This window comes from Calidris pugnax, unplaced genomic scaffold (assembly GCF_001431845.1).
Source record: "Calidris pugnax isolate Ruff unplaced genomic scaffold, ASM143184v1 scaffold20, whole genome shotgun sequence".
Taxonomy (NCBI): Eukaryota; Metazoa; Chordata; class Aves; order Charadriiformes; family Scolopacidae; genus Calidris; species Calidris pugnax.
Genome location: NW_015094510.1, coordinates 26612762 through 26633079, shown reverse-complemented (window position 1 = coordinate 26633079; position 20318 = coordinate 26612762). Strand labels below are relative to the sequence as shown.

The following is a 20318-nucleotide window of genomic DNA, read 5'->3' as shown; positions in this document are numbered from 1 at the left end:
ATATCCTGCTTGCCAAATTGGAGGGGTACGGATTTGATGGGTGGACTGTTCAGTGGATAAGGAACTGGCTGGATGGTCGCATCCAGAGGGCGGTACTCAATGGCTCGAAGTCCAGATGGAGAGCAGTGACAAGTGGTGTCCCTCAAGGGTCCATGCTGGGACCGATACTGTTTAACATTTTTATCAATGATATAGACAGAGGGATTAAAGGCACCATCAGCAAGTTTGCAGACAACCCCAAGCTGTGTGGTGTTGTCAATACACTCGAGGAATGTGGTGTCATCCAGAAGGACCTGGACACGTTGGAGAAGTGGGCCCAGGTGAACCTCATGAGGTTCAAAAAGAACAAGTGCAAGGTTCTGCACCTGGGCCGGGACAATCCTTGCCATCAGTACAGACTAGGGGGTGAGGTATTAGAAAGCATCCCTGAGGAAAGGGACTTGGGGCTGCTGGTGGACGAGAAGCTGGACATGAGCAGGCAGTGTGCAGCTGCAGCCCAGAAGGCCAATCGCATCCTGGGCTGCATCAAAAGATGCATTGCTAGCAGGTCCAGAGAGGTGATTCTTCCACTTTACTCTGCTCTGGTGAGACCTCACCTGGATTATTGTGTGCAGGTCTGGAGCTCTCAAGATAGGAAAGACATGGACCTGATGGAGCGGGTCCAGAGGAGGGCCACGAGGATGATCAGGAAGTTGGAGCACCTCTGCTATGAGGACAGGCTGAGGGAGCTGGGGTTGTTCAGCCTGGAGAAGAGGAGGCTCCGGGGAGACCTAATAGCGGCCTTCCAGTACCTGAAGGGGGCCTACAGGAAGGCTGGGGAGAGCCTGTTTAGAAAGGCCTGCAGTGATAGGACAAGGGGAAATGGCTTTAAGCTGGAGGGGAGCAGATTTAGATTGGAGATTAGGAGAAAGTTCTTTACTGTGAGGGTGGTGGAGCACTGGAACTGGTTGCCCAGGGAGGTGGTTGAGGCCCCATCCCTGGAGATATTCAAGGTGAGGCTCAATGAGGCCCTGGGCAACCTGTTCTAGTTGGAGGTGTCCCTGCTGACCATGGGGAGGTGGGACTAGATGACCTTTGGAGGTCCCTTCCAGCCTGGACAATTTTATGATTCTATGATCTCTCCCAACACCTATATCCTAGCCTCCTCCCTCACTTGGGTGGAGGCCAGTTCTTATAACTAATATAAATGTATCTCCAGTGAAGTGCAGAAACACTTGTCACACTGCATGGCGCTGTCCTGACAGCACATCTCGGATCTTGAAAGCAGTGTCACTCCCTCAGCTTCATACCAGACCCTGGAGCAACTTCTCCGAGACTCCAGACGGCAGGAAGGCAGCTGCACCACTGCGGTGCCACACGGCCTGATGAGCACAGCCGAATGCTACAGAGACTCTAGTGAACACCCACCCATGTTTGAAAAGATAAGTGGCTAATTCATTGTATGAATTATCTCATACAACCTTTCAAAGTTATTATATATTTATACAAGTGGTGTCCCCCTGAACCTAGTCAGAGCTCAGTTGTGGCAGGTACTGCGCTAACACACAATTTTATTACTGCTTATTCTTGTGTATGCCAAGTCCTGGGTCACATAAAGCTGTGCCAGCAACAGAGTTTCTCCTGCAGCACAAAAACATTTTTATGAATGAGAACAATTTTATAATACGTACATGGGAAGCATGTGTTTATAACCAGCCTGCCAATCACTTAACAAACATATACTGGGCCTTACAGAAAATATGTTCCAGCAGCATCACGTGACATTTTTCGCTAGTACATTGTATGAGCATACCAGAATAGAAAACACCTTCATATACTAAAGATGTTTTAAATACTCTTCTTAAAACCTGCGCACAAAATACTTTGGAAAAACTATGGAGAAAGTAACACTTGTAAAGGGGAGTTGATAAAGGGAAATGAAAAGCTGAGCCAAACTAGGCCTCTGTGTGGTGGCAGCAGGTGAACTTGGAGAAGAGGAAAGTGAAATATTGTCCCTTCCCCCAGCCCGAGCTCCTCTGCAATGAGCTCTGTTCCTCAGGAAGGCTGGGGCGATAAAGCCTGCGCGCCCTGCACGCTGTGGTCGGAGCAGCCCGTCTGGGTATTAGTGCACATGGAGAATACAACTGTAAAAGCTGGACTGCACAAGAGCCAGTGCAGAGAGGATTTCTCTGTTAACATCCAGGCTGCTATTTACTCCACTTTTGTGTCTTTGTGGCAAGATCATATAAATTACATAAGCATACACACCAGCACATAAACAACTTGGAAGCCTCAGTTGTAACTCCATTTTAATCAGAAGGCTATGTTTCCCAGAAAAAAGCCATGAACTTAACATTGTTCTCCTAAACAAATACCCATTTCTATCCAAATCATGCACAACCAAAAAGGCTAAAATGTTCTCCTTCAGATAAATAACAGTGAAATTAAGGTTTAGAAGTATAACTGAAATTGCCATACCCTAGGGGGATATCACTTGTGCTCAGAGGTGACACACTATTTTTAGGACCATGACATGAGCTGCATTACTTCTAGCACATTTTGTTCGAATTTTCAGAGTTAAACATTTGCCGCTCACATCTAGTACAACTGCTGCTCTAAATGCTCGGCGATGTTAGGAGTCCATTCCCCCACGGTTTGTTTTGTTTGAGAAAAGCTTTGGTTAAAACTTTCAGCATGGAATCTACACAATCTTCAATTTGCATTTGGTAGGAGAAAAATCACCTCTCTTTAATCTCTAGTTACATGCCTCTATTATGACCTATTCTAAACTTATCTCCTGGCATAGCAAACGGAATTTCACTAAATGCATAGATAGATATTGGACACCTTGTTTCCACTTTGAGCTCACTATGGAAGGTAACACTTACCCCTAGCAGTATGACATTAAATCTAGAGTAAGTTTTGTATTTCCATTCCACGTTTTACTTCCTCACGCCCCTTTCTCTCCACCTACCCGTCTCCCCGAGAACAGCAGAGACCTATGCCTCTGGCTGGGCAGCCTATTCCGACAGCTGAGCCACAGGAGGGTGCAGCTCTGCACAGATGGGAGGGGAACAGAGCGCACAGAGAACCGGCCAGCTAATGGAAAATCCATTTTAGATCCTGCTGTTTTATTAAAGAAACCCAGAGAAACAAACAACAAAAGAAAATCCCATAGCACCTAAAGAAGTGAGTTTTCAGAGAAAACTATTTCCTAAAAAATATGGTGTACCAAAGAACTACACGTATTATTACTAGTCCCAAAACCTCCTTATTCAAAAATCTCGGACTTTGAAAACAATTGCTCGAATAGCTATCAACTTAATTGCTAATTTGAATTTTTAGTTGAGAAGCATATAAGATTTTGTAGTCACTAAGTATAAAATTTATGCTGCTGATACAGGTTGCTTACATTTTAAGAAAAAAAAATAATAATACTTACAACAGTGGGGTTGCCGCTGCTGATCAACTGGCTGACTTCATGAAAAATGCTTTTGCAGTCGATTGATTTGTCTAATGATCCCCGTTTCACTATCACCGCTACTGCTAATAGAATCTGCTCCCGAACGTACTTTTGAAGGCTGTAAGCAACATCACAAAAATATGTTTGCAAACAATAGTCAACATCAATGCTCAGTAAAATTTAACTCATTTCTTTTTCAAACACTTTGTGCAAATTCATAAGGGAAAGCTGACAACTCCATAGAAGTCAACTAAGCGTTAACGGAAGATAAATAATTGTTGAAATTATCTTCTATCACTGCCCTTGGGAAAAAAAAGGATAACCCAGACTTCATGTAGAATCCTACACGTTCAGAGGGTTTTTCCTCCTGTACTTACTTAGGCCTTTGTAAGACATAGGTTAGAAGGAATGTTCGCAGTGACTCGATGCTAGTTTTTTCCAAGAGAATCCATTCTCTTACAACTGCTTCCATTATCGCCGTAGCAGCTTGAAAAAGGACATAGTCCACTTTACTAGTTTCTGTGAGAGAGAAACAAACAGAATTAGAGTATCAGAAGGCACACATGTATTTATCTTGTGTGTATTTCTAAAATAAAAAATTAATGGAATTTACTATTAATTTATTATTAAATGGACTTTTGTTGCTATGAAATCAGACGAAGTATTTACACCTCAAAAGGGTGGGGAAATAAATCAATAATCCAATTATCAAATTGATCAGTATTAATCGAGTCAGAGACACAGGGAAGAAAAGTTGGCTGGGCAAGGAGACTGGGCCAAAGAATAAGAATGCTGAACACAACTGTGGAACAGCAACAACCAAATGTTTAGTCCCAGTACATTAAGATATGAATAATTTGACAGTCACGCCAGAACTGAAGACTTCTCCATCATCTAGGTGCTTGCCTTTGGAACCAACAGTGCATAAAATTACATTTATTTTATGGATGGTAAAGTTGTTTGAGAAAGCCTTGGTCACAAGACGATGGGCTTTAAATGACTACAAAACAAACTTTCTTCCACTGATCATATGCACACCCATTTGTAATACATGTTTCCTTTATATGCAAGTTCTAGATACAAGACAGCAGCTAACTCCCTAAAATGTTTTTAAGTTAATTTAATCAGGCTCCAAATCTAAACCCCACACAGGTAAACATGCTTAAACAAACCAACTCTAAATCTATTTAGCTTCATTTGGAAAACTAAGTAACTACTTAATTAAAAGATTTATGTGTATGGTTAACACACACATAAAAATAAGCCAAATTATTCCTGCACGGAAGTCTTAATTCTGGCATTTTCTAACTTCTGGGTCTTTGGCTTTTCAAACTGTACAAAGCTCACACAAAATGAAAATGCTATTAAAAAAAGAGGATGGAATTTCTCCCTTGCATCAAGTACCACAGATGCACAAGTGCAACCATTAACAGCACAGACGTCTAGCACCCAGTGTAAGCTTATAACTTAGTCAGACCACCATTATCCTCTCCATGAAGTTACTAAAGAAAGACTGGACAAGTTTTGCTAGTACATTTAAGAGCTATAAGCTTACAGCAGAAGAACGTAAAGCCTTATGCTTCCTGGGTTCAACTCCAGGTTTCTAAAGAAACTGTATGGTGTTGGCTCTTCCCCTTTTCCTTGTGCTCATCATCTCTGTTGTTCTCCCTGCATTGCTCGTACACTTTTCTTTCCATGAACGCCATCAACATCCTTGTTATCTCTCTCCGTCTCCATTCCAACTCCTTGTCTTGATCATTTTTTTCCATGTCTTTTTAAATCCATCTAACCTGATCTGCCAGTTCCTGCCCATCCCTACCTGCACAGATCCCCTCAGTACACTTTTATTCTTTGTCATGAACTGCTTGTTTCCCTCTCCGGTTCCTGATTCCATTATCCCTACCTCTCTCTTCTCACCTCCAAAGTGTTGACCAGCTGTTCCTTCTGTCCAGACTATACAAACACTGATTCAAGAAGCAAAAAGTTTGGGGAAAAGTTTCTGAGTTCCAGGTCTCAGCATCACAACTGCCTATTGCAGAAGCCACTGCCAGGAAAAACCTGACCCATGTGGAAATATGCTGGTTTCTTAATGGTGACAGACCATGAGCAGTGTATCTAATATTTCTAAGACATCCAAAAGGTGTTAAAACCAACACCACATTCCTTCCAACCAGCCACATTTCAGAAGGAAAAAAAGAAGAAAAATGTCTGCAGTCATATTTAATTACTAATGCTAAACTGCATTCCCTTCTATAAGAACAAGATGCAGTGATGTATCCCTTAGCAGGGTTAGCAGTGCTGGATAATTATTTCATAAATTTCTATTATTTACTTCTGAGCAGTGCCAAATGCATCACTTATGAGAGATCAAAATATTCATTAAGTATGTTCTTTTGCCCACTTAAACTTTTCTAAAACTCAAGGTGAAAATAAAAGACATCAATTTTGCTGACCCATAAAGCAAAAAGTGTGGTTACAGTCTTCAGGACCAGATGAAGTACTAATATAATACACTAAACCCAGAAGAAACTCATTTGTAGAAAAACTTTTTGTTAGGGAGTGGGTGTAGGAAAGGAACCATACCCTGCTCTATATCTCAAAGTGTAATTTATCAACACAGTAGTAGGCCCACAGTATTGACATTACCATACTAATGCCAATGCACTTCTCTAAACCAGTAAATTTAAAAATAACTGTTAAAAAATACTGTGGAATGGATGAATTATGAAATTGAGTCGTATTTTAAACATAATTCTAACATTTCTCTGTTTATTCTGGCAAATTCTTTGAAAGAAAAGTTGCTTTTGGGGGTTTTGGTGTATGTTCTTTTCCACAAATTTCCAGGTTTCAGAGTCAGCTTTCACTGAAGCTTCCCCCTCGCCTGCCTCCAACACTTCCATCTGGTCAGTACAGTGGTGCTGAGCAGGAACCCTACATGCTTACTGCTCCTGCAATTTTCAGATTATTTAGCTGCCAAACTCTAGTAAGTCTCTATAGCGCCTGTAAAAACAGATTTGTTTTTGAAGATTTTGAAGATTTGTAACACAACCACATTTACATAACTTCCATTAAAATCCAATCAATTTCTGATAAAAGGCAATACCTACAGATCTCTTTCCTTTCTCCACAGGTGTAATCCCACAAAACTTTGAATCAACGCTCTGTTGATTCTACCAGTTGGACAGAAACTTTTCCAACTCTTTTTTTTTTTTTTTTTGGTTTTTTGTTTGTTTTTTGTTTTGGTTTGGTTTTTTATGCAACAGTTGGGCTGTTAATAGCAACTTACTGAGACATTCATCCTGAAAAACTCTCACCATGGAAAAGTTCAGCATCACCACAAAATCTGGCAGAGCTATATAAAATTGTACTGCTGACTGGTTTAATGGGAAGCACCAAGGAATTACACTGTAGACAGTTCTACAAATTCCACAGATTAGACAATATTACAAATAATCATGTAGCAGAGGAAACCTCAATCTATTAAATCAGTTTAGGAACTTAGCTACGTGAAGTTGCACCTTAAAGCTTTAAAGATGCCAGAAACAAAACCAAAAGGCAGCAACAGGCTTCACCCTCCATCAAAAACCACCCCTCCTCAAAATCAAATCTAATGTTTGTATTCCCAGCTGCAGAAGAACAGCACAGTTCCAGTTATAAAAACAGGTACGTGCTTAACTTCGGTTACTAAAACTTACCCAAAATGTGTTTGCAAACAGCAAATGGTGATTTTGATTTCCTAAATGATAAGAATATGTGCTCGGCATGTTGGCGTTGTTCATTATTGACCATGGAAGGTGGTGCCTGAAAGAAAAAAAAAAAGTTATTCAAGTACTAAAACTGATCCCAGTTGTAAATATATATGAGCCATGTCATGAACTTATATGTATTTGCCTTGTTAAAACCAAGTGTCTCTTGGTAAAACTGCTTCTTCTTTCTCAGTCATGGCCTCCTCTTACATACCACTGTGCAATTTATATTGTGTGCACGTAATTGTGAATATTGAGACATCAGGTAGAGAGTGAATAATTCTAAGTATTGTGTTTCTAATAATAATTCTGATGAAAGATAAAAGTCAGATCTAAATTCAACCCAACCTTTTTCCTACTCAAACCAAAAGTATCATTGCACACCTCTAAATGCTGCTGAACACACTCTCAGTCACAGAAACAAAGCACTATTTTTTCTTTAGTTCTACATTTGTTTTAAAAGATTTGAGCGGTAGAAAAAATTCAAGGGATTAAAAAATCATGACTGTGGATACGTTCTAAAATAAATTAACAGCAGTAACATACTACCCTCTAGTGTTTCACTTCAGAGTTGACACCTTAAAGACTCAGTGAGGGCTTAGCTCATTTGGGGATGGCTACAGCAGCTCCCCAGCTGCCTACACCCATCCCCTTGTACCATCCTCTTATAAGGTCCCATAGGCACCTTAACTGCTCCAGGTGTTACTGGCTCTTCCACCACTGCTGCAAGCCAGCTCCATGGTGGTTTCTACCTGAAAACCAACTATAGGAAAACATGAAACTATGCAGTAACCTGGGCCATTGCCAGGTGGGGTATTGCCTGCAGAGAGCAATGAGAGCTCACCACCCGCATTGCAGCCTCACCTCATGCTGCAGCCCTGAGATCCACCCCCGCTGTCCCACAAGGTAAAAACAACCCTGCCAAAGACACCAGCTCTTCATAACATCATGCTGCACTCCACTTTTGCCGTTAATATTCTCCAGTTTCTGCTATTTGGGATTCATCTAAACACGGACATGGCACAAAATACTCTTACAGGGTATTATGCTGCCCTCTCTTACACTGGGCAGTGTAAGATGAACTGATGCACCTTTGAGAAAGGAATGTGCACGTGTAGAGAGACTGCACACAACCTACAGAGCTGGGTCAAGGTGACAGAGTAGGTCATTGAACTTCAGCTGAACTTCCAAACTCCAAATTCAAGTCCTGTTCCTGGCAACCTGAAGAGAATGTTTGTGCCGCATACCTCTTGGGTTTGATTTATACCCACTGCTTTGGGAATAAAAGCACAAAGATCTTAGCATAAAGACCAAGGTATTTAACTTAAGAAAAATATATTCCAGTAAATAAAATATCTCAAATCTGATTTAATTCATTCATCCTTAACAAAACACGTACAACGGAAGATTCAAATATGAGCCAGTAACACCACAGATTAAAGCTGCTGCTTCTCAGTCATTTCCTCAATAATCTGACTAGATGAAGCAAAGGAAAGCAGGCTGCTGGTCCTCAAATCAAGCGTAAGAAGGACCTGTGCTGTGCTCCTTCTTACACAGCACATTTCTGACTCTCACAACTTTTCCTTTGCAGACGTTATGAATGCCCTGAGAAGAGAGCAAAGAAAGAAGAGTAAGAAGGTAGCTGCCAAAAAGCCTCATGGATGCAGAATAAATGCTTTGTCCCTTCTCAAATCTGCTCTGCCTCAGCCAGTTTGGGGCAGGACCTCCCTGGACAGTGATGTGAACGCCTAGAGGACAGCTCAACCTTACCAGCTCTGGGGACAAATCACAGTGATTGCAGATATTTGGGCTGTTACAGACTGCTGACCAACTGACACAGAAGCAATCTCCATGGTGGTACCCCAATCCTTCCAGGACACTGAGTTTCGGCCAACTCCAACCCAAGGCAGAAACCCGAACTTTTAATAACTTTTTAAGCACATTAAAACTTGTAAAGAAACAGTCTCGATTCTGATAAAACCTGAACTGTCCCGCATGCAGCCAGGTATCAGCAGGAGCCCTTCCCACCCACCCCTGCCAGCTGCAGCCTGAAGGACTGTACTTCTCAGCGTGGGCTCCAGCTACATTCACTGTGACACAGCCAGCTGTACTGAATGCCACGAGGATATCTGGAGCAGCTTATCAAAAATTCAGGAATGACCTACACAGCCACAGCTTGACGCACAGTGCTATCACAAATAAACCAAACCAAAGAAACACTCAGTCCCCATTTTTTCCCCTGTGGTACAGGCAAGCATTTCTGCAAACACCCAGATTGGGGGAGCGATCACCGAAAAGCATCCCACCAAAGGCATGTTGCTTTTATCTGGATAAGTCCCCCAGCCTGGCTCACCATAAGCCAGCACAGAAGCCTGTGCCAGCACAGCACAGATTGGTGACACAGGTTGCTTTTTTCAGCACAATTACCATTTAAGGTGCATTTAACCTATGTCCTCTGTTGCTGTGCAATGCCATGGGAATATTCTGAAGTCTCAAGGAACACGCAGCTTTGGTCAACGAAGTTGTGTGAGAACTAAGAGTCAAATTTCTTGAAGACAATAAACTTATTAAAATAACCCTCTGCTACCAAAAGGAGAGGTCCCACTCCTTTCTTGCTCTCACCTGCGTGGTGTTGTCACCTCCTTGCATTATGCCTTCTATCAACTAGCCCACCAAAAAAAGAAAGTGGGACACATAAGGGGAATGAACACTCTTTTGTTACTTTAATAAGCATCAAGAAGTCAGACAAGCGCCAGAGCAACAACGGGGAGAACAGGAGTGGAGTGACACTGCCCTTTGAGCAGTGCTGACCTTGCAGCCCACAGCTCTGCAGTCTTGTGAAGCCTCACTAAATTACAGCCAAGTTAGAAGGAGTCCTTTGGGAATGACAAAGCATAACACTTTGCAAGCCTGAGGTCATTTACATTCACATTCTTAGAGCAAGAAGAGCAAATCAGAGGTAGCTAATATTGAACTAATTTTGTATTAACAAAGCATATTTGTTTCTCATATAGAGATCATATCTATTTTCAGTGTTCTGTGACATTTAAAAGCACCTCCAGGGACATCAGAAGGAAATTATGGCACCATTAAAAAAAAGACAGAATCAACAATTTTATGGGAAATACCCCCTCCTGCTTACAATAACTACAGAAGAGACCTCTAACTTCAACTCTTCTATATTTCTGAAGTCTGATTATAAACGACCTTTGGCACCTTGAAAAGGTGTACAGCACATCATATTCCTGTATTAATTTTAAAAATCACGATAATTTAATAACACGTTGGGCACTTAGCCCCTCAAAACTCCAGAACAGAAAAGTGCAAGGGGTACGCTTTGAAGTGCACTAAACAGCCACCAGAGGGAGCTTAAAGCTCACGGTCTGCTGCCTTCACTGCCTTCAAACAGCAGTTGCCTCTGTACTTAAAAGTCCAGCTAATTTAAACCTCATTTAAAAGAAAGCCCAGCATATACACATTCTGTGAACAAATTACAAGAACACTGGCTTAGGTGAGCCCGAGAGTCCTGGAAGCCGGTGCCCAGCATCCCCTCAGCACAACAGGGTTAGAAACATATCCCAAGTGCCCATCACACCTGGAAGGTCACCCCAAAATACCCACATGTTCACATTTTCTTTCCAATTGCCTCCAAACTCTTCACTACTATCCAGTTTGCAGGGAATTAAGAACCAGTGTGGCAATGATAAGACTCTTTTGGCACATTGAAACTACTGCCAGCTCTACCTCTTTCATTTCTGTACTGCCTGATGTTACCACCAACCCCCATCTGCTCTGTCTTTTGTCTTACAATTTACCTATAAAAAGATCTCCAGGACAAGGATCACCTTTCCGGTTTTAGCATAACAAGATACTGCCCCATAAGAACAGAGTTCCTATATAACACAGTATTATAAATAAAATTACATCCTTTCAGCTACCAAGGCTGTCTGGATACAGAACAGGAACAGCAACAGCAGCGCCTACCGATCGGATCCTGCAGGATTACTATTACTGACTCAAAGGACAATTATTCACACCAGGGAAAGAGAAACTGAAAAAAAGACAAGACCAGAAAACATTCTGGAAGACTAGCATTAGTTCTTTCAGGACCACTAAACTCATTTGAAAGCCTGAAAAACTAAGTAATGTAACTCCTTTTACGTCAACTAGTTTCTAAAAAAAAAAAAAAAAAAAAAACAAATCAGAGGAGCTGGCACAAACTCCAAGATCCACGTAATTCTCCATGGCTCCAAGGGCTTAAAAAACAGTGGGAAGATTTTTTTGGAAGGAGGTGAATTTGAGCGTGCCAGGACGGATCTCTTCAACGTGGAAATAGCTGCTCTTCTCAGCCCTCTCAGCAGAGTCACCATTGGGCATGACAACTGCGGCGTCAGTTCTGGCTGGTTTTGTGAGAAGGTGAGACTCAAGTTGTTTGTCTGTAGGTAGCTCTCAGACTGTTTCCAATTCATAACCTGACCTCAACAAACAAATGGGGCTTAAAAAAAAAAAAAAAAAAAAGAACAAACATAATTCGTTCTACTTCACTATGTCCTGCTATCACTTGTCAAAGAAAAAGAACAGAGAGAAATTAAGTTAAGGTATTTGATGACTAAATTGTAACAGAGCTAATAAGCATATGTTAGAAGATTAAAATCCTGCACGTGCTTACAGGAATCCCATACTTTCTCTGTGTGGTTGTGAAAAACCTTTACTGTGGTTTTTCTGCTCAAGGAAGAAGCATGGGAAAGCCAAGATCTTTGCTTCCCTTCTCAGTCCTCTTCTTAGAAGTACACAAATAATTGTGATGATTCTCCTCAAGCCACCAACAGCAAATGAGCCAGTGGAAAAAAAAAATCTTTTTGAAAAGAGCAGAAACACTAAACTTTAGGAGAAAATGGTTTGAGAAGTCAAAAGTAGAAAACTCATTTGACACCTCACAGTCAAAGAAGAGGACTGGGGGGAAAAAAAAAGGAAGAAAAGAGATGGACATTGAGATTCCACATATTATGGTAAATACAGAACTGAGTCCTCAGCCAGCACCTTTCTAATATTTTGGGATACAGGGAGACAGATGCAGTTTGATGGAATGTGTTGGCACAGATAAGCAAAACAGAAAAGCTGTCCAAATCATAGGTACAAACACACTTTTCTGTTGTAACGTAAGCCTTTTCCAACGTTCTTCACGAAGGCTGAATGCCCAGGCTACAGCCCCCACAACACCTAAAGATCAGTTCTGCCAAGAGCCAGTCCCTGTGCATCTCAGATGCAGGCAAGCAAGTCTTTCCAAAGTTGGGCAGTGATTTTCAATGGTAGGAAAAGAGAGATTAGGCTCTTATGTCCTTGACTAGATTCTTAATAGTTTCCTTTCACGGACTCACATATCACCCTACATTTGATTTTTCACTTTTTGTACATTAAAAAAACCCACAATAAAATCAGCTGACTCTCGGGAGATACCCACATAAGCTGAGATAGGGTGTTACAGCAATGAGCATCCAGCATCCCTCTCCCTACTAACAAAATAGGGGGTGCCCAGTGTTGTTCATAATAACTGTCTACCTCTGGCAATATTAGTATAAGCAACCCACTGATCTGAAAAATGCAGAAGTCACAAACGCAATAAATCAACAACATTAAACTTGCCAAACAGCAAAGGGTCCTCAACAGCCAGGACAGCACTGGTAGGTTTTGACATTCATATCCCCTACAACTGTTCTTTTGTTCTATGGGAAGATAAAGAAGAGCACTTGATACAGCAGGATCATTTAATTCCATAAGTTTATACCTTGCCACTTTTTTCTTCTCCAAATTAACCTGTCTTTATTTCTTCCTTATATAGCACAGATTTCTCATTTCTGACTTTGACCCTCTCTTTTTTTTCTGTTCTTCCCTTGATGGTACACCATCAGTTTCAATGATACCATATTATTTGCTGATGCTACAAGAAAGGACAGCACAACTGCAAACAATTAAAAAGACTAAAAATTTAGCATACATTATCTAGGCAGAAACTGATTAAAACAAACAGATATTACAAATAAATTAAAATATTAATTCATAGTGACGGTCAGAACAACGAGAAAGGGTTAGAGCAACTGTCATTTGGAAAATATACACATGACTAGGAAACATCTGGTGAAGGTGCACATGGGAAAATAAGAGGTGAAAATAAGAGGTAAAAATAAGGGGCCTAGGGGGGTTTTGTTTTGTTCTAAATAGTAGTTAGATGCAGATAGAGGATCCGAAGCTACACATATGTTTACTGAACCACGTGCTTAGTATAAGCATTTCCTCTCTCAGTAACATACCTTTTAAAAAATAATCTATAATTACAACTTGCCATGATGGAGAGTGCCAAGCAATGAAGGTAACAGACCTAAGAAACATACCAAATGGGTTGCAAGTATCATGCCCTCCTTGTAAGACTAAAGCTGGTCACCAATTGTATTTGCCAGTAACAGACTGAAGTGGTAACACCACATCCACATGCAAAGTGGTGTCTGCCCTTTTAGCTCCTTCCTCTTATTTCTGAATACACTTGTGGGTTGCTTTTTTTAAAAAGTATTAAATCCCCCCCAAGCGATTCTGTTCAGACAGTTTCATGTTGATCATCAGAGAGACACAAAAAGCACCATTTTTTGATCACATATTAGAATTGACATTATTTTCTTTATGATTTTAGATGCCAGAGAATATTACGTATCAGTCACTTGTGGACAATGGACGGTATCTTAAAATAAACAACTTCTAACATTCAAGTGACACTATTATTAAAATTAACAATGGAATACTTTTTTATTTAAATATAACTTTGTTAACCAGCTTGCACTGCTATCCCTGCATCATACTTTTGCTAAAAAAAATCCTGCCTTGTATAAACATAATTAAGGATGGGATGAACAGCATTCATTCCTTGCAGACAGAGAAGTTTGCTGGAGACAAATTCTGATTTTTCACAGACTTTTGCTATGGCAAGACAGCACTGAATACAACTCAATTCAGTGTCTTTCTACAATTACACTGGGGGAAATCTGCAAATTAGCACATCACAAAGAACAGTCATGCACTCCTCCACACTTTGCTGCTTAAGAGAACACAGAGAGAGTGCACCGGAGTGTTTTAAGCTGACACCCACAGTATTCCCACCTACAAAAAATGGTCCCCTATGAACAGCACAGCCTAAACACTAGTAGGATTATGGAAAGGCAAACATGCCTACTAAGAGAATTTTCTTAAAAAAAAAAAAAAAAAAAAAAAAGATCAAATTGCTTGTACCTGCTACAACTTAAGCCAAGAAGGAACTTTCTTGCCAAAGGCAATGTTTATGTCTGCAAGTAAAGCACATTACAAATTTGACAAGGGAAGAAATAAAAATCTGAGATTTCTACTGAAGTGCGACTTCGTAAAATTCACCACAAACTCTCCCAACTGAGCTTCCCCAAATAAGTAAAGGTATCTTGCCTTCCCTGCAGTCAAGAGGTAAAACAAAACTGTTCCCAGCCTCTGGTCTGCAGGCCATTATCAGCTTATGAAAAACCAATTAAACACATTAGCTGTTCTCCAGAATGGTGTCTAGACTCTGCTGCAGACAGCCCGGAAGCCTAACAGAGACAAGAATAAGAAATTGAATCTCTATCAACACACCAGGATAAGCAAAAGCCACCACAGACTGCAATGGCACCGCTGGGTCTGGACCTTGCTGACAGCCACCATCAGGCAAGAGAGGCTGGGAGAAGCAAGGAATAAAGGAAACCCAGATGGCTCCCCAACACATCCCAGCAGGCAGGGAAGCCAAGTAACAGGGAGGCATATGCAAAGGAGAAAGATCATGAGTGAAATTGAGAAGCATGTGCAGGGGAACACCATGTGATAGTGATAACGTAGCTGAGGAATAGGGGCAAAAATAGCAGGAGAAAAAAGAAAAAAAAAAAAAGGAAAACCCATCATCAAACACAAGGCAAGCAATAATTTTTAACTAGTGCACATACTGCATTTAGGACAGCTAAATATATTACTCTATCCATGTAAGCAATTGTTAGAGCTGCAACATACCCAAATAATCAAAAGTTATGAAATTTAAATTTACTGTGCTCTTCTACCAAGATGCTCAAACACCCCTAAAACCAGATTTCTGTATCTTATATAATAAAAAAGTGTCTTAGGAGAGTAACTCCCCAGCACAGTTCTGTTACATATGTGATTCTTTTGTATAACTCACCTTCTCAGAATAAGGAGATTCCAAGTGTAACTCTACCGGTCACGTCAAGCAACTGGTAGACTGCATTACCCTGACTTCTGTGGAGTCAAGCCATAAGGAGTTTCCAACCCAGTTTTACCAGTAACACTTTTCATGTGTTTTAAATAAGCCTTTTCCTACAGTGTTATCATGGCACATTCAATAACTGTCACTTATTAGAAGAGCTAATAAAAGAGATCAGATACAGGGGTCAGACACAGAGAGAACCGGACGATTAGACACACTTTCATTCTCAGCTCCTCACCCTACTTCTCCAGCAGACGCTGATACCCAGCAGTTCAGGGATGTCTGATCCACTCATGAAGCAGATGCCACCAGCCAACAATTCCAGCTACGTGAAGATGCTCAGCTCAACAGCTTTCGGCAACTGCTTCCCAAGTGGATCAGACGTCCCTGCCTCGGGCAGCAGGCCAGAAGGCAGTTTAAACAACTGGTATCAATAGCAGCTTCTGCTGTCCAATTCAGATCTGTCGCTACACGACTGCCAGAGCCTTCAGCAACAGCTAAGTTACTACAGAAAACCTGGCTAGTGTAATAAACAAATTCAACTATATACCAATTACTTCCTTCTTACTTGCTTTTTGGAATAATCATTTGAATTACAGCAGTAACTCATCTCCCAATTTAAAAGATACTCAAGATTATTTTTGAAGATCAGGAAGAAAGATGGCTTCCGACCAGACCTGCAACACAGACAACCCGGTAGAGATTTAAGACTTTCTGAACAAAAACTTTGTTTGATTTAAAAAAAAATAATCTTTCCCAAAAGTAATTATGATTTGAATTATTTAAACCCCAGAGTGCCCAGTATTTTTCCGTATATATTTGGAACAAATGCGTGACTGCTGGAGGAATTACCTCCTACACACCTACTCACTCATGTCTTGCTTTCACGCAGAGATTTAACAATAGGGAAAAAAAGACTTTTTTTTCATATCAGATTGTGCTTTGCATTTTGGAGCTGAAGTACTTTATTAAGTCTTTTACAAGTAAAACTGGAGATAAATTGTGGTCTGTGATAAGATCTATTCTCAGTTTTGAAATGGTCTTATAGAAGATACTATATATACACATTAAGAGATTAGAGAGCCAAAGTAAATCATTACCATCAATATTTCTGAGATAAGACTTCCTCTCCAAGATAAGCAGCAAAAACTACTGAGATTTTACTTCTCTACTAACAACTTGACCCTCAAATATAGACTATTACAGGTTCTCCACTGAAATTGCCATTCATTTATGTGCACATGACACTTCAGATACATGACTCGCGGTAGCCAGTCTGCAGAGCAACTGTTCTCACTGCGCGAGGAGACGGCTTCCACTGTTCACATCCACTTCTCAGTGCCAAAAACTGCACCCAAGACCTGTTGCTTGAAGAAGAATGGGTATGACTTGAAAGGCAAAAGGGAGGAAGGCAGAGCAGAATCTTTGTTCGAGGAAGCAGGACCACAGAGGAGCAAGAAAAAAGAACTGAGGGTGATGAAGACATAGCCCTCAGCTAACTGTGGTAGCACTGTGACAAATGGATGTCTGTAGCTGGTCTATGTATCTATGTGAGCTGTTCTTCCACTATCAGCTCTGACTGTTGTCGGTCTCCTCACGCAATTCATTTAGGACTTTCTCTTTTCTGATCACTGTGCACACTGCTTAACAAGAAAATCCACAAATTCAACTGAATTAACCGTACACTGACTCATGCCAACCTCTGGAAGCATAAGATGAACAGGATCAGCCCAGACTCCATCCACCCCGTGGAGGATTGCTCCAGCAGAATTTGGAAAAATGACTGAATTCTGCGTGGGAAATTCTGCATATCCTAAGAATTACAAGTTTAAATTTGTCAGTGCCAGACTAAACTCACAGAGCCCCATATAAAGGAATCAGAATGGGAGTAAACACAATTATCTCAGACTTTACATACACTACAACCAATATCTAGTTTTCTTTTTAAATCTAATGCTTTCTTTATAATCTCTGGGTCCAGAAAATGCTTCAAATCGATTCCAAGAAATTTCAGTGTAAACTTCAGTAGTCTTTCACTTCTGTAAGTTTAGGCAATGAAAACCAGGATAACACAGCAGTCAACACAAAACACTTCAGAAAATTATGTGTGCTTTATACCTATTTGTTACCGTTTTCTCCATAACTGCAGTTTAAGCACACTGAGAACAGATAAATCTGAAATATGTCCTATAATGGATATTTAGCCTACGAGGTTACAGTTCAGACCCTTAAATAAAACATTATTTCCTAATCACCACATTCACTGTTCTAACATTTCAAAGCACAAGCAAGATCTGACAGGCAGTTCTGTTTAGCAAAGTAATTTCTGCAAAATGCCTGGCTGACTGCAACGAGCAAATCCACACACAGTCCCTTGAAGTCAGGAAGGTCCTACAAAGCAACAAGAAGTCAACTTATGCAGACCAGAGAAAGCTCAGTCAAGGCAGACCAAGTGTGACTCAATACAGAAGAGAAGGACAAAGATAAGAAAAACATCATAACCAAATGGAACAGTTATGGAAAACCACATTGTTCCAAATATTTCTAAACCATTTGATGTTAACAAATAAAATCAGCTTGATTTGACTTCACCAGGAATGAAACGTCACTACTGCAATAGCACAGGAACCCTAAAAATATCCATAGCTAAAGGATACAAAAAGTCAGAGTGCCCTTACTACAGCTGCACTTGCACTAGCCTCTACTCTTGCTCTCCTGCTTCCTTCCTCTGACCGTTCTTTTGGAGCTTGGCTGCCTCATCCTGCAGGAAGGAGGAGAAGGGTTGGTGGAAATGAACCAAACTTTTATTTCAGCTCTTACCAACTACATGTGCTTCTCTTTTTCCCCCAGGAGGAGGCATGGAAGACAAATGGTCCCAAGTTCAGGCCCTGAGTCTGTTATCCTAGAGGCTGAGAAGAAGAGGAGTCTCAGCATCAACATACACCGCAGGCTCCACTGCAGGGTGGACTATCCCCATGACAGGTCATGGTTCTCCAGCAAGAGACAGGACCCTAGGCCATCCACTGCCCCTGAAATCACAATCACAACTCAATCACAGGATTCAAGTAGCTCACCTCAATATTCTCTATTTCTCTACCTATGAGACCATATAGGCATGGCTCAACAGAAAATGCCAGGACTGTGACAGTGAATTTCAAGACAAAGTTTTAAGAAAAGGAAGAATTGTTGCGACCCCTCTTCCACTAGAGAGCAGATCTTAATAATGCTGGTAATGGCTGTACTCATTTTCCAAAGCTCACAAGTTGAGATGTAGATGAGATATAACCTATTTATCAGACTCACTGTACATGAAATATTGTCAGCAGCTGCTCTTCTACAACAAGAGAAACTTATTTATTGCCCCTATGTGAAGGGGTACCTTGCATGTATTTTTTTCCTGTTGTCCAATTTCAAATTAAGCCTGCTGAAACTACAGTTATAACCACCCATTGTTGCAGGGATGACATTATTTTTACTCACAGGTAGCCTTCTACAGTAAGCATGTGAAGATGGAGTAGGACATCACAGGGGTAACAGGACATCACATTAGGAACCGCCCATCCGCCTCAAAAAACCCCAACATAGAAGTTGAAAGTCATCACTCAATGAAAGATTTAAACTGAGATAATGACGCATTTGAGTTTGAAAGTTTTAGGCTTTGCCTCTTTCACAAGCATGTTTCCTCTCACCACACTAATGAAGCTCAAGACAGGCACACAGGGCAAGTCAGCCTCCCTGCCTAAAATCAGGGTTTTGCACTTCCTTCTCCATCAATCTTGCTTTTTGTCCCAGCATAGTTATTTGGAAGGAGCTGATTAAAACAGGGATAAACTTTGAAAACTTAAAAAAAATCCTAATCTAAATTTGACACAAAAAACTCCTTTGGTTAACTTTCAAAACGGCATGGCCTAAAATACCTACCTTCATTGACAACTTTTAGCTGTTAGCATGTTAATGGAAACTTACAGACAGACATAAGTAAAATACACACAAAACACAATACCTGAATCGTGTGAGCAAACAGAAGCGTAACTACAGGGAACATGAAATCAAAACAGCAAAAAAAAAAAGAGCAACAGAATAGAGGCCAGAGGAGGTCGCTCATCACCTAATCCAGCCTGCAGGGTAAGGAAGCCAAGGGGAATTGCGAAACTGAAAATGGTTTTGCAAAGTGAAGAACTTCTTTCACTCAGAACCAGGAAAAATTTTGGACTTTCACTGAACACCTATTAAAAGCTCCATTCTCTAACATTTTGGCCATTACTGGGAAATGGCAAAAATATATCTAGAATTGTATATACTTGAGAAGGTAGGATGCAATTTACTTTTACCTTGTCTCATTAATTTGTTCCGCTCTTGCAAATTCAGTCTGAACCATGTTACCAAAGAAGTTACAACTCTGTACTCACCCTCCAATATACAAAGACACAGACACACAACATGTATTTGAGAGATCCTCTTCTAAAAAGCATTTCTTTTATGAAGAAAACTTTTTTTTGTTTTGTTCCACATACACATATTTGGGGGGGTTGTATAAAAGAGGCAATTTTCAAGACTCCCTTAACTTTACATGCCCAAGTTCACCCTAAGAACCTGCATAAATTCGCTAAGTCTCAAGCTCAGAACAGTCACAGGGCTCTACATACTGAAAAATTAATGTGAAGAAATGTGGTCATAATTATATATTTTATTCTTAGTGCTGTTAGAGGGAATGTTATTGTAACATGAACAGTAGAATAGCTCCAGAAACAATATTGTCATTTCTCTTGATATTAGAATTTAATATTTATATATTCCCTGCTAAACAATTCATTATCCTAAAGCTACCCAACATCTGTTCTTAATCCCACTTAAAACAACATCACAC

General features: G+C 40.6%; 1 protein-coding gene across 1 annotated transcript in view; it reads right to left on the bottom strand.

Moving 5' to 3' along the window:
• The window catches only part of XPO4 (exportin 4), a 62747-nt gene extending 55510 nt beyond the window's left edge, over nt 1-7237 (bottom strand). Inside the window, exons 1-3 of the mRNA XM_014966065.1 lie at nt 7138-7237; nt 3820-3961; nt 3422-3560 (exon numbers count right to left, since the gene is read on the bottom strand). Coding sequence (XP_014821551.1) covers nt 3422-3560; nt 3820-3961; nt 7138-7231 — 375 coding nt within the window. The 5' untranslated portion in view covers nt 7232-7237. The remainder of the gene's footprint in view (nt 1-3421; nt 3561-3819; nt 3962-7137) is intronic.
• Nucleotides 7238-20318: the final 13081 nt, after the last annotated feature.